At 40.8% G+C, this 14,386-nt stretch overlaps 1 protein-coding gene across 1 annotated transcript; it reads right to left on the bottom strand.

Moving 5' to 3' along the window:
* Nucleotides 1–2,460: 2,460 nt before the first annotated feature.
* On the bottom strand, nucleotides 2,461–6,258 carry SLC30A10 (solute carrier family 30 member 10). Its single transcript, XM_070728469.1, has 4 exons — nucleotides 5,639–6,258; nucleotides 4,819–4,902; nucleotides 4,402–4,641; nucleotides 2,461–2,948 (listed from the first exon to the last, which is right to left on the bottom strand). Exons 1-4 carry the CDS (start codon nucleotides 6,201–6,203, stop codon nucleotides 2,461–2,463), a joined length of 1,377 nt encoding a protein of 458 aa, XP_070584570.1. The 5' UTR covers nucleotides 6,204–6,258.
* Between the last annotated feature and the right edge of the window lie 8,128 nt (nucleotides 6,259–14,386).

Raw genomic sequence — 14,386 nt, 5'->3', positions numbered from 1 at the left:
AAATGCAATGGCCTTTTTCATTGATACAGAATTTGAAAATGGCTATCGTGGTGCCCCTTTTTATCTGTATATTTCTACAAGTCCTGTTGTTTACCCTCATCTTCCATGTTCTGATTAAGAATTACAATCAAAAAATCCAAATGAATGATGTATATTTCTTTAAAATACAGAAGAGCACTTATCTGTATTTATGAAAACAATTTAACACTTCTTTATTTATTATATACACTTTTGGAATTAAAAACAACAATGACTGCCATCCCAACAAAGCATTATTGCCCATTTGGAGATATGTCGTGCAATAGTTTTTAAAGGTATTGTAGGTTTTAGAAGAAAATTTCTATTTATTTAAGGCAACATAAATAGGCATACACACATACATTCATACATACATACATACATACATACATACATACATACATACATACATACACCCACACACACACAAACACAAAAAATTTAAAAACGGTATCACTACTGAACAAATAGTAAGAGCACTTAAACTTATATACCACTTCACAGTGTTTTACAGCTTTCCCTAAGCGGTTTACAAAGTCAGCATACTGCCCCCAATAGTCTGGGTCCTCCTAATCCCAGTTTATGCTACAAAAGTGCAAATATAACAAGTATTAACAGAAATAGAGAAAAATACAGTAGGCAGTAATTATAATCATTTGTTTTCCATTAAATTTTGCATGGAACAGTATTAATTTCAAACAGCAGCATTAATTTCATGGGTGATACCCATTGTTCATTGCCAATAGTTTTGTTAAAACTTGCTCATAATTTTTTTTGAGGTCCACATTCCTGATCCTCAACTTGCAAAAACCCAACGTGAAATTAATAACATTCAACAAAACATGAAATAAAACAAATAGTGCTTTGATATCATACACAGAATTTGTTTAGTAGGATAACATTTTACTGTCCATAATAAGTCAAAAAACCAGTGTACTGATTGGGTGGGAGTGAATTATATTCAGTGTAGGCAGATACAGTATATGGATTAGTCTTTTATTCCATTCCCACCTCTAAGATATTCCTAGCAACTTTATTTTTTGCAAGTTTATATTTATGTTATATTTATTTAGCAAATTTATATAGCCACCCATTTCACCAAAAGTGGCTCTGGACAGCATACAAGCAAAATACAGTAATTCAAATTGTATTGCAATACTAAAAACATCAGACATAAATGAAAAAGCCTTAAAGAAATGAAAACATGAAAGAAACTCAAGATAGCAGAAGGGCAATCATTATTCAGCTTCACTCAATCCATTTACATGGCTATAAAGGCAGTACTTAAAGAAAATATTCAAAGGGTTTACATTTATGTATATTTATTTGGATTGAGGTTTAAAATAGGCCACCAAGTCTAAGATCTAAAATTCTTTTTAAAAAATGGCTTAAAGGAAGTCCCATAATTTCAATATATATATATATATATATATATATATATATTCAATAGCACCATATTACAGAAGAAGAGAGAGAGAAAAACAGTATCAGAAATGCTCAGTGTATCCATAGGATTACTCTATTAAAACAAAGTCAAGAGATATGTTCTATCCTGCCTAAGGCAAATAAAAATCCTTACTTCTCTCAGCTTTACTTCTTTGCTAATTTAATGACAAATGCACAAGCGCACCTTGAAAAACTCACATTTTATCTCCCATGGCATATAATCCAATAAACTATTTCAAATGTTTGTTTTAAAATATTCCAGCATTTTATAATTACTGGAATATGAGGAAAATGTAAAGACAGTAAGAAAAGAAACTAATTTGAATATTTCCATTCATATTTCAGGAAGAATATAGTTCTTCATTTATGAACTACAAAAGGGTGATTGGTTCTTTTGCTGATTTAACTCTTACTCCCTACACGCATGGGGCCTATTTACTTACTTTTCTCCTTTTCACCTATCTCAAGTAAACAGAAAAATTAAGTTCAGTGAAAAATAAAGATATGCTATAAGCTAGCACAATCATAAAGGAGTAAGGCTTGCAACCTGCATCCTAATTAATACATTAAACCAAACAAAAATCTCTACCTTCTTGAGATTACTATTTGCATCTGAAGGATGAGTACCCTAACAATTCAGGCAAGGATTGAAGAGTGATCTGAGCAGAAGACACCTCTATTCATTGAATAAACGCTTTCTCCTTTTCTCTTTGCAGGGCAGGATAGCAAACAGGGTCGGCATTGCTCATTTGCCCAACATTAAGAAAATGGCTGCCCATTTCAACCAGACCTTAGAAGAAACTAATGGCATCTGTTTTAGTTGTAGTGCTTGGTATTCAACTTGGTATTCAACTTTCAACTTCTGCTCCCCAGAAACATGGCAAACACTCGCCAACAGCTACTTCTTTTTCAACCAAAGGAAGCTTTGTACAAGGAAGCTCCTCAATAAAAAAAAATTTGAGACAAACATTTTGTAGAATATATTTACCCCAAAGTCTAAAAATGAGTGGTATTTTTTGGTGCCGTTGTTTCACTTTTTTCTTTATAACTGTCCTTAGAGCAACTGTTCTTTTTTACCATGTCTTCAGCCCACGTGGGTTCAACAGGAATTTCTATGGAATCTTTCTTTTGGAAGACCTTCTTCAGTGATGGAGAAAAGCTGCCTATTGTTTCACTGTAACCATTCATCTGAGAAAGGAGAGCATCCTTCTGGTTGCAGCACAACTGGGGATCGCAGGATCTGGAGATACACGGTGTACTGCAGAGGACCTTATGACAATTGTGGTCTAGGTACTCTGGCTGGATGGTCACTGAATGGATCCCTTCTTCATGGAACACCTCCCTGATTTTGTAGGAAATAACGGGGTAGTCAGAAGTAGAATGACACTTGACATGGAGTGTGGCAATGTTCTTCCCCTTGATAAATTCCCAGACATGAAGCTCATGAATGCTGCTAACACCTGGCACCTCCAATAATTTGTTGGCTAGGAAGAAGGAAAAAAAGAAATACAGACAAAGTGATAATCACATTTTTATCCAGGTTCTATAGTATTCCATTTAATATTTAACTGCATCTACAAACACAAAGAATGCCTCTTCAAATGGACGGAATAAGAACCCGATTATAAATTTTCCAGGCTGTACAATAATGTAGGGCTGATACAACAGAAAGCATCCCCAGATAAAATAATGAGTCCATGTCTCACTCTTGCAACAGCTTCCAAATAAGAAATAAGGAGCCAGAGGCTGTTGGGTGGAACCTGTTGAGATTCTTCCTGACAACATTAATGATTACATTGGAAGAAACAGAAGAAAGTTCATTTCTGCTGCTTCATATATCTTGCAGGTGGGTTGAGAATTCTGGGAGCTGAATGGGAACTGGAGGGCAACAGGATGAAGATCATAAGTCTCAGTAAAAGTGGGAAAAAACAGTATCCATTTGTAATATATTTGTAGTATGTAAAGCAGACCTGGGCAAGGGGCCGCCCGTGGGCTGCATCCGGCCCGCCCGCTGTCTATGACTGGTCTGTGGAGGTCGGGGTCCGCTCCAGTGCGAGGATGAAAGAGCTCACCGCATCTGCCGGGACTCCTCCGGTTCCGGCTTTCCTGATGAATCATGAGGAAGGCAGAAACCGGAGGAGTCTCAGCAGACGCGGTGAGCTCTTTCATCCTCGCACTGGAGCGGACCCCGGCCTTCTATCGAGAGCAGCCAAGCACAGAAACCATGCGAACCCTCCAGTGCAGTGACTAAGGTGCACCGTGTTGCCGTAAAGCAACAGTTAGGCAAAGTTAACAATTTTCTAAAGTGAACAATCACAAGCTAGTTGCAGTTCATCATCTCATCATTAAATAATGATGTAATTAGGTCCTCCATATTTTCACTATATTGTAAATCTTTGCATTGTTTAACATACTGTTTGTTAATGAAAAGATAGCATATGTATACTATATACAGTATTGGGTAGAACTGAGTTAATTATATTAGTCCAACCCTCTAAAACCATCCCAATTTCTCATGCGGCTCCATGGCAAAATTAATTGCCCACCCCTGATGTAAAGTGCTACTTTGGAGTATGTTCTTTAAAAACTGAAGAATGCACTCTTCCACATATTGATCTACGGGATTGATTCAGCAAGCAAATCTCATTATACATTTCTAGGTTCAGAGGAGTGGGGGTGGGGGGATGAAATCAACCATAACAAGACAGACAGATAGACAGACAGAAGTATGTATAGGAATTTCTGCAAACAGCTTCATTCTTCCTATGTGAGCTGTTCTCAAAATATTTTATGTGTTTTTATTAATCCTCCAAGACTTGAGTCATATTGCTAGGAAATACCCACATGTAACCTTTGAGCATGTAATGCTGCAGTGAATGTATAGTCCAGAAACAGCACCAGCTTTTGAGGATGAAAACAGTCCTTAAAGCAACTTACCCAATATTTGCATATTCACATTTTTGGGGACCATTTGCAACAAAATGGTTGCCGTCTCCTTGATCAGTGGAAAGGCTGAAGACAGTATGATAAACACCATAACAATAGTCAGGCTTGGATCAATGTAACACTGCCAGTTACAAGGTGTGTTCTCATCCAGAGGAAGTATATAGAATATGGAAGCAGCAACCACAACAACAACTGAGCCAAGAGCATCTCCCAGCACATGCAAAAGAACGCCTGAAACAAAGCATAAGGAAAATATTAGGTAACCAGAAAAAAAATGGATATATTGGAATACTTTAAGATTCCAAAATTTTGTATAAACTTGTAAATAGAGCAGCAATAAATAAGAATATCTCATCTCTAATTATGGCTGCCTTGTTCTGGAAAAATCTTTCAACTCTAATATAGTACCTCTGATGTTCAAGGCTTCGGACTTTTTTTCTTTTTTATGTTTCTGATCCTCTTCAGGTTTTTTCTCCATATCCTCAGAATCACCTGCATTCAAATAAGAAACACTGTATTGTTTATAAGTTCTACACACATCTTTTCAAAACCAACTTATCTTAATCATTCAGAACTAGCAAGTTACTTATACATGCAAAGTGTAGTAGAATTACAATTACAACCAGAATTGTTTAATTTTCATAAGAACCACCTTATACAACCTGACATCTAATTACCGGTAATTCTGAATCTCTTCTCTATTATTGTAGTTTAGAAAAAAGTTATTTATAGTTATCAAAAGACTGTGAAAACAAACATTAACTACCACAAAGATTGCTTCAGTTTATTTACTTTAATGTTACAAATACAATTATTTATATTTATTCAGTAATAAATTATTATGCAAATACTCTGCCAGTACATTGTTATACATGTAATGTAATAACAGTAGGAATGAGTGGTATAAATATAAGAACAGGCAAATAGAATAATCAGAAAAGAATGAATGAGAATTAGCAGAAAGAAACACATGCAACACAACACTTTCCAAAAGGAATGGAGTGGAATGGAATAGAATTCTTTACTGGCCAAGTGTGATTGGACACACAATGAATTTGTCAATGGTGCATAAAGTCCCAGAGAGTTTGGCAGCATAAAAATCGAAAGAAAGAAAGAAAGAAAGAAAGAAAGAAAGAAAGAAAGAAAGAAAGAAAGAAAGAAAGAAAGAAAGAAAGAAAAATTGGGGAAGATGCTGCGAAGGTCGAGCAGGGAGGCAAGCGGGTGGCACCTGCTTTCGGGCGGGGCTCAAGGGCGCTGCCGCTGTTTTCCGCCATCCCCGCTAAGGCGACGGGGCTGCCAGCGAGAGTCCGAGATGGGCACCCGTCCTCGGGGCTCTCATAGGGCGGGGGCGGCTCCTCTGGGCCGCAGCAGCAGCAACAGGCCCAGTCCTGGAAGACGAGGAGTCCCACGACGTTGATGGCCAGGCCGATGGCGCCTACCACCAGGATGAGCAGGGCGTTGTTGACCGCCTCCGGCGCCGCCAGCCGCTGCAGCGACCTCACCAGGATGGTGAAGTAGAGGGCAAGCAGGAAGACGGTGTTGCAGAGGGTGCCCACCACCTCGGCCCTCCCGGAGCCGTAAGAGGCGCCGGGGCGGCGTCCGCGTTGGCGGGATAGGCGTCCGGTGACGATGCCCATGCACAGAGCGATCACGTCGGAGAGCATGGCGAAGGAGTCGGAGATCAGCGCGATCGAGTTGCCTATGTAGCCCGACACCAGCTCGGTCACGAAAAAACTCGCGGTCATGACTAGCATGAAGATTAGCCGGCACGTCCTGCCCGTGAAGCGTCCCATGAGGAGAGCTGGAAGCGCCGCTCTTTTACTACCGCTTGAAGTTTCTCCCAGGACTCGTCCCGGGACGGGCTGTGAGTTGCCTCCCTCCTTCCTTCCTTCCTCTGAACTGGCGACAAGTGGCTGGGAGATGGTGGCGATCTTGGCCCTTTGCTTTATAAAGGCGCGGGCAACGCCCCTCTGGCCAGGGAACGGAGTAATTTGCAGGTGTGGTCTGGACACATTTAGTAAATACTGTACTAGCCATTCATACAGCAACAAATTAATCTCATATGCAAAACAACATTTTATTTTCTATGTTAAGCAGAAAATCCAGAAACAATTTCCCAGCAGAAACAAAATTAGATCAAATTAGATTTCTTTATTGGCCAGGTGTGATTGGACACACAAGAAATTTGTCATTGATGCACGTGCTATATAAAAGAAAATATACAATTCTTGAGAATCATGGGGTGCAATACTTAGTGATTGTCATAAGATGCAAATAGGCAATCAGGAAAAAATATAAATCTTAAGGATACAAACAACAAGTTACAGTCAACCCGTATAAATGGGAGGAGATGGGTTATGGGAAGGATGAGAAGATTAATAGTAATACTACTGCAGACTTTGTAAATAGTTTGACAGTGGTGAGGGAATTATTTGTTTAACAGAGTGATGGCCTTGGGGTGGACGGACTGTTCTTGTGCCTAGTTGTCTTGGTATGCTGTGCTCTATATAGGGTCATTTGAAGTAAGAGTTGAAACAATTTATGCCCAGGATGCGAGGGGTCATTAAATATTTTCACCACCCTCTTTTTGACTCGTGCAGTATACAGGTCTTCAATGGAAGGCAGATTGGCATCAATTGTTTTTTTTCCCCCTATAGTTCTGATTATCCTCTGTGTCTGTCTTGGGTTGCAGAACCAAATGAGACAGTTATAGAGGTGCAGATGGCAGACTCAGTGATTCCTCTGTAGAACTGTATCAGCAGCTTCTTGGGCAGTTTGAGCTTCCCAAGTTGGCGCAGAAAGAACATTATTTGTTGTGCTTTTTGGATTGGGTTTTGAAGTTAGGTGACCATTTTAGGTCTTGAGACATGATAGAACCTAGAAATTTAAAGGTCTCTACTGTTGATAGTGTGTTGCCTAGTATTGCAAGAGGTGGTAGGATGGGAGGGTTTCTCCTAAAGTCTACCACCATTTCAATGGTTTGGAGTGTGTTCACTTCCAGATTGTTCCAGTCACACCATGAGACTAGTTGTTCAACCTCCCATCTGTGTGCAATTTCATCGTCTTGAATGAGACCAATCACTGTTGTATCATCTGCAAACATCAGTAGTTTAATAGATGGATCATTTGAGATGCAGTCATTGATGTTTAGAGAGAAGAGAAGTGGTGAGAGTACACAGCCTTGGGGGACCTCTGTGCTAATTGTACAGGTACCTGATGTGATTTTGCCCAGCTTCACCTGCTGCTTCCTGTCTGTTAGGAAGCGTGTGTTCAGGTACTGCTGGCTGATTTAGTTTAGTTAGAAGAATGTCCAGTATGATGGTATTGAATGCTGAACTTAATAGATGTATTCTTTTCACTGATTTTAACAGTTCATTTTGACATCTCTGCTTGGTCCACTTTTTCCATCACATTGTGGGGATTGACTTTTTCTTTTTTCCTCCATTTTTTTACTTCTAAAATTCTCAGATGTAGTCAACATATATAATAACGAAGTTCCAGGGCTTTTTTCACACTCCCTTCCAATAATTCTAAAAGGAAAGCCTCTAGTTTAAATTTCTCTGTCCAGGTATGGTTGTAGCAAAAGTTGTAGCCGCCTGGAACAAGGCTTAATCAGGGGCACTGGATCGGATTGTGCCTTTGCAATCTCTCTGTGACAGTGGATCCAGGAGAGCTCCTTCGTTTACTGAGGAGCTCTGGGAGATGAAGCGCTGGCAGAGACATCTAGAGCAGTGTTTCCCAACCTTGACAACTTGAAGATATTTGGACTTCAACTCCCAGAATTCCCCAGCCAGCGAATTCTTGGAGTTGAAGTCCAGATATCTTCAAGTTGCCAAGGTTGGGAAACACTGGTCTAGAGCAATGCTGGAGAACCAGTAAATCTGAGTCTGACTGAACACTGTTAAGCGCCTTTATTAGGACTTACCTAGTGGCTGTACAGGCGGCAAAATGTTAGCATTTTTCCACACTTATTGCATCCACAGATTCGCGACCACCTGCCCTTTTTAGGGCAACTCATTTCCATTCCCTCAGGGTACAGCTGAGTAATTTGTTCAGTTTCTGGTGTACAAAGTCGCCCAGATTCAGATGGACCTGGAGTCTGATTGGGCAATTCCAATCGAGTTGACAGGAGTAGGTCTTAATCCTATTGTGTGGGATGAGTTTGATCCTGTGGCTCCTGGGGAAGTAGACAAGGCTATGAGAGCAATGATTCCTCCACTTGTTTATTGGACCCGGCCCCTCTTGCCAGATCTTGGCCAGCAGGGAGGTGACACAAGACTGATTCCAGGCTCTGGTCAATGCCTCCTTGAGTGAGGGGTCTTTCCCACAACGTTTAAGGAAGTGGTTGTGCAGTTCCTCCTCAAGAAGCCTTTCCTGGGGATTTGGGGCTCCCCCACGGAACGCAGGGGAGTCAAAGAGGTGCCATAGGGCTTGCTACTCACTCCCATTTAACATCTATATGAATCCATTGGGTGAGATCATCTGTCACCATAGGATGAGGTATCACCAAGGGACCGTTGGCTGCCTTAAGGCCGGTGGCGTTTGCAGTGGTAGCGGGGTACAAAGGACCCTGGTGGTAAGTCAAGAAGAAAGGTGGGGGAGGTCTGCTGATGTGCGTAGTTTATGCAGACACCCGTCAGCATGCCCCGCACTGGTCGCGGCGGTGTGACGCTCATCCAGGAGGCAGGCATCATCCCCGGTATAAAGAGGCAGGGTGCAGCCCACCTCATCTTTTCCTGCGATTGCCGCCGGCCTGTCTTGCAGGCACCCACCCGCCCTCCCTTTGTCGCAGTGTGGCTGGTGGTCGCCCACGAGGGGCCGAGTAGGAATTTTTGGTGGCCATTACACTCTTAGTTTTGGCTGGGTTTTTTGCCTACTCCACACTGGTAGCAAGGGAGGGCTTGTTTAGGGGGTGTCCAGCTTTTGTTCATGGATTTAGGTCAATTTGGCCAAAATTCAGACCATTTCTTAGCTTATGTCCCTTTGGTCATGGGGAAAATGGGAAGTAACAGCAACTGTGTGATCTCCTTTGGGCACTTTTAGAAGGTGACGGGCCACTCCCGCCATGTTACAAGGCTAGGCCGGCCCGGATATGGCGGCGAGATGCCCTTAGGGCTCACCCACCGCATGCCCAGAAATGACTACCTGGGTGGGTGTGTCCCCCCACATGCATGTGCGTGGCGAGGAGCAAGAGATGGTCAAGTTTAAGTTCAAGGCCAAGGGGAGCCTCCCTTGCTCAGCAGGGGCTTCGCCCTATAGTTGCCCAGGAATGTTGAATGGTAGTTTCCGCCCGCTTTGTCTTATTTATTTATTTTATTTTATTTATTTATTAGATTTGTATGCCGCCCCTCTCCAAAGACTCTGGGCAGCAGGTCCTGAGTTATTTAATAAATGTGACCCATTTATATCCCAGTTCTGTGTCCTTGTGCTTACTCCGCATCCACCGCAATATGCTGATGATACCCAACTATAGACCTCCAACCCGGGTGGAGTGATGCAGTGGACATCTTTGGCAATGTCTGGATTTTTGGGGGGTCTGGATGGGGAATAACAAACTTCAACTGAAGTCTGGTAAGATGGAGTGGCTATGGGTGGACCCTTCTGTGTCCAGGAGATCATCACCTTTGCTTCTGGATGGTGTTGCACTACCCCCCCAAAAGACCCAGTGTTTAATTTGGGGGTCCTTTTGGACTCATGGCTCCTGATCAAAAAGAAGGTGCATCCATGGCCAGGAGGGTCTTTTCCTAATTTTATATTGTGAACCAGTTACGTCCCTTCCTGGAGAGGGAGGCTCTCTCCATTCAGTCACTCACACTCTGGTCATCTTCTAGTTGAACAATTACAACATATTCTACTTGGGGCTACCCTTGAAAAGTATCCGGAAACTTCAACTGGTACAGATGATGGCTGCATGAGCTATACTGGGTGCCCAAAGAAGGGCACATATGCTCCGAAAACTGCACTGGTGCCAGTTTGCTTCCAGATCCAATACAACTTGTTAGTGTTATAGCTCTATATAGAAGATATGGGGATTTATAGGTACTTATGGGACTGGATTTGCCCCACTGCATCAGCCCATCCCACTTGTTCAGGCAGGGAAAGAACGCTACAGACCCCATCAGAGAATTCTGACTGACGGAATCAAGGAAGAGGGCCTTTTCTGCTGCTGTCTCTGCTTTGTGGGTCATCTTGCCCCCCAGGTGAGGAAAATCCCCAATCTTCTGGTCTTTCAGAAAATGTTCAAAACCTGACTGTGTTATTTTGCATGAGGGACACAGGGGCCCTTGGGTTGGTTGGCCCCACGTAACCACCATACACACCTGCTATATATTAATCACTCTTAATCCCCCCACCTTGGGTCTCTCAATCTCTTGCAATTTTATAATGTTTTACATTTACATTTTTAAATATTAAATTATTCAATTTGAATGTTTTATTGTAATGATTAAATTGTCCACTACCCAGATTCCCCCTATAAGAAAAATGGGGATTAATTAGTTTGATTAAAACAACATTCCTTTGAGTTTGTTCCAAATAGAAATTTTCTCCTCTTCAAAATATCTGTTAGGAGGGATTAAGCTTTCAAAATATCTGTTAGGAGGGATTAAGCTTTGCTTTTTCTCAAAATTCTGACAGGAATTTCCTTTAAGACAGTTATGATCACATCGTCAATCTTCTGTACCAATCAATCAAAGCAGATTATTTGATATACCTTGTCCATCTCTAATTCAGGTTTTTTTTCCTCCTACTAAGCTATTAATTGGTACAGAACACAATGGTAGGGATATTTCTGAGGCCCCTTGAATGACTCATGTAACACAGCTGCTGGACAAGCTTTACTGGTTGCATTTGCTTCTGGGTCCTATTCAAAGTGCTGATTAGTACCTTTAAAGCCTGTTTTGAAAGGGTCCAGGGTATCTGAGGAGCCATCTTGCCCCAGTGCGATTGGCCCATCTAGCAGAAAAAGGCCTACTTTGGTCTGTCAAAGAATTTTAACTGGCGGGGTGCAAGACAAGGCATTTTCTGCTGTGGCCACTTCTCTCTGGAATATGTTTCTTCAAGATGGCGTCGATGACGACTGCCTCAGTGAAAAGCTCTCTTTAGGAGAAACCCACCCATATTTCCACATATCAACAGTAGAGTCCTTACACACAATATCGACAGTAGAGCCATTTTTAGGGTCTACCATTCCGCAAGTAGAGCCATTTCTAGGGTCTACCATTCCGCAAGATCTAAAATGACACCTAACATCAAAAACGCCATCCAAAAAGCACAACAAATAATGTTTTTTCTGCGCCAACTCAGGAAGCTCAAACTGCCCAAGGAGCTGCTGATACGGTTCTACAGAGGAATTATTGAGTCTGTCATCTGCACCTCTATAACTGTCTGGTTTGGTTCTGCAACCCCACAAGACCGACACAGACTTCAGAGGATAATCAGAACTGCAGAAAAAACAATTGCTACCCACCTGCCTTCCATTGAGGACCTGTATACTGCACGAGTCAAAAAGAGGGTTGTGAAAATATTTACAGACACCTCACATTCTGAACACAAACTGTTTCAACTCCTACCCTCAAAACGATGCTAAAGAGCATTGCACTCCAGAACAACTATACATAAAATAGTTTTTTCCCCAATGCCATCACTCTGCTAAATAAATAACTCCCTCAACACTGTCAAACTATTCACTAAGGCTGCATTACTATTAATCGTCTCATTGTTCACATCACTCATCTCCTCCCACAAATGACTGTATAACTGTAACTTTGTTGCTTGTATCCTTATACTGTAGTTGTATCTATATGGACTGGTTACTAATATGATTTGATGGCTTATTTGTACCCGGACTATCATCAAGTGATGGACAAGGTATATCAAATAATCTGCTTTGATTGATTGGTACAGCAGATTGACGATGTGATCATAATGATTCTTGACTAACTTATCTTTCTTTTATGTACACTGAGAGCATATTTACCAAGACAGATTCCTTGTGTGTCCAATCACTCTTGGCCAATAAAAAAATTCTATTCTATTCCATTCCCTTCTATATATTCTGCTGGAGATGAGGTCCAGCCAGACTTTTTGAAAGAGCCTTAAAACTTGGTTCTGCCAACTGGTGTGGGGTCTCATTGGGTGTATTCTTTGCTACCAGTGGCTGATGGTGTAGAGAGAAGATCCTCATGCTCCTGTCACCTGTCCTCTTAGGTTTTAGTCTCTAATTAATCTTTCTTCATTTTATTTGATTCATGATCATCTTTTTATCATTCTGTAAATTGTCCAAAATCATTTCAATAGTAGGATGGGTGACATATAAATTTAAAAAATTAATATATAAACTTTCATTTGGATTCCTGCACTGGAGTTCCAGCTGATAGCCTAAACAACCTTGTTCAACTCTCATGATTTTGTGAAACTAGAGGGCACTCTTGCACTTTCTATTTAGTGTGTAGAAAGGACTATAATCAAGCAGAAACTTCAGCTGAAAAAACAGAGTGAAACTAGAGGGCAGTCTTCCACTTCGTATTTAGTGTGTAGAAAAGACTACAACCAAGCAGAAAAAACGGAGTGGATTTTTTTTTTCTGAATCCTTCAGTTAACTCCCTCACTACTACTGTTCTTCAGGTTCCTACAAATGGACTAAAACCTTAGTAGGAACTAAGTATTTTTTTTCTGTTACACTAAGGTGTAACAGAATGAAACGTAAGAAAGATGCAATTTCACAAGCAGAGATGGAATATTTTAGAAACATAGAAACATAGAAGACTGAAGGCAGAAAAAGACCTCATGATCCATCTAGTCTGTCCTTATACTATTTTCTGTATTTTATCTTACAATGGATATATGTTTATCCCAGGCATGTTTAAATTCAGTTACTGTGGATTTACCAACCACGTCTGCTGGAAATTTGTTCCAAGGATCTACTACTCTTTCAGTAAAATAATATTTTCTCATGTTGCTTTTGATCTTTCCCCCAACTAACTTCAGATTGTGTCCCCTTGTTCTTGTGTTCACTTTCCTATTAAAAACACTTCCCTCCTGGACCTTATTTAACCCTTTAACATATTTAAATGTTTCAATCATGTCCCCCTTTTTCCTTCTGTCCTCCAGATTATACAGATTGAGTTCATTAAGTCTTTCCTGATACGTTTTATGCTTAAGACCTTCCACCATTCTTGTAGCCTGTCTTTGGACCCGTTCAATTTTGTCAATATCTTGTAGGTGAGGTCTCCAGAACTGAACACAGTATTCCAAATGTGGTCTCACCAGCACTCTATATAGCGGCATCATAATCTCCCTCTTCCTGCTTGTTATACCTCTAGCTATGCAGCCAAGCATCCTACTTGCTTTCCCTACCGCCTGACTGCACTGTTCACCCATTTTGAGACTGTCAGAAATCACTACCCCTAAATCCTTCTCTTCTGAAATTTTTGCTAACACAGAACTGCCAATACAATACTCAGATTGAGGATTCCTTTTCCCCAAGTGCATTATTTTACATTTGGAAACATTAAACTGCAGTTTCCATTGCTTTGACCATTTATCTTATTCCATTTATTTTATTTATTTTATTTCTATTTCTGAAATGCCCATTTCCTTCAAGGAGATAGAATCAGTTGGAAGCATTATCTGTGTTTTATCTGTGCTGTAACAACTTACACATTTATATCATGGGTTTTCTTCTGAATGCTTCCATCAGAAGAGGATGGAAGCAGTCAGAAGAAAACCCATGATATACATGTGTAAGTTGTTACAGGAATTGAATAGATTGCACTATGTAAAACACTACAAAGACTTCGACTAATACCAGATTGGTCCAATTTCAAAAGATCCCTGAAGTCTCTAGAGTAATCAGTCTCTTTCCTAATAGCTATCTGGCAAGAATAGAAGAAGCAAGAAAATTCCATTCAGAAGGCAGAGATATTTCACTTTTTCCTAATTGACTGGATTCACACATCGCACTAAACTGTGGTTT

The sequence above is a fragment of the Erythrolamprus reginae genome, chromosome 1 (assembly GCF_031021105.1).
Source record: "Erythrolamprus reginae isolate rEryReg1 chromosome 1, rEryReg1.hap1, whole genome shotgun sequence".
Lineage (NCBI taxonomy): Eukaryota > Metazoa > Chordata > Lepidosauria > Squamata > Dipsadidae > Erythrolamprus > Erythrolamprus reginae.
This window is presented reverse-complemented; position numbering and strand designations above follow the sequence as displayed.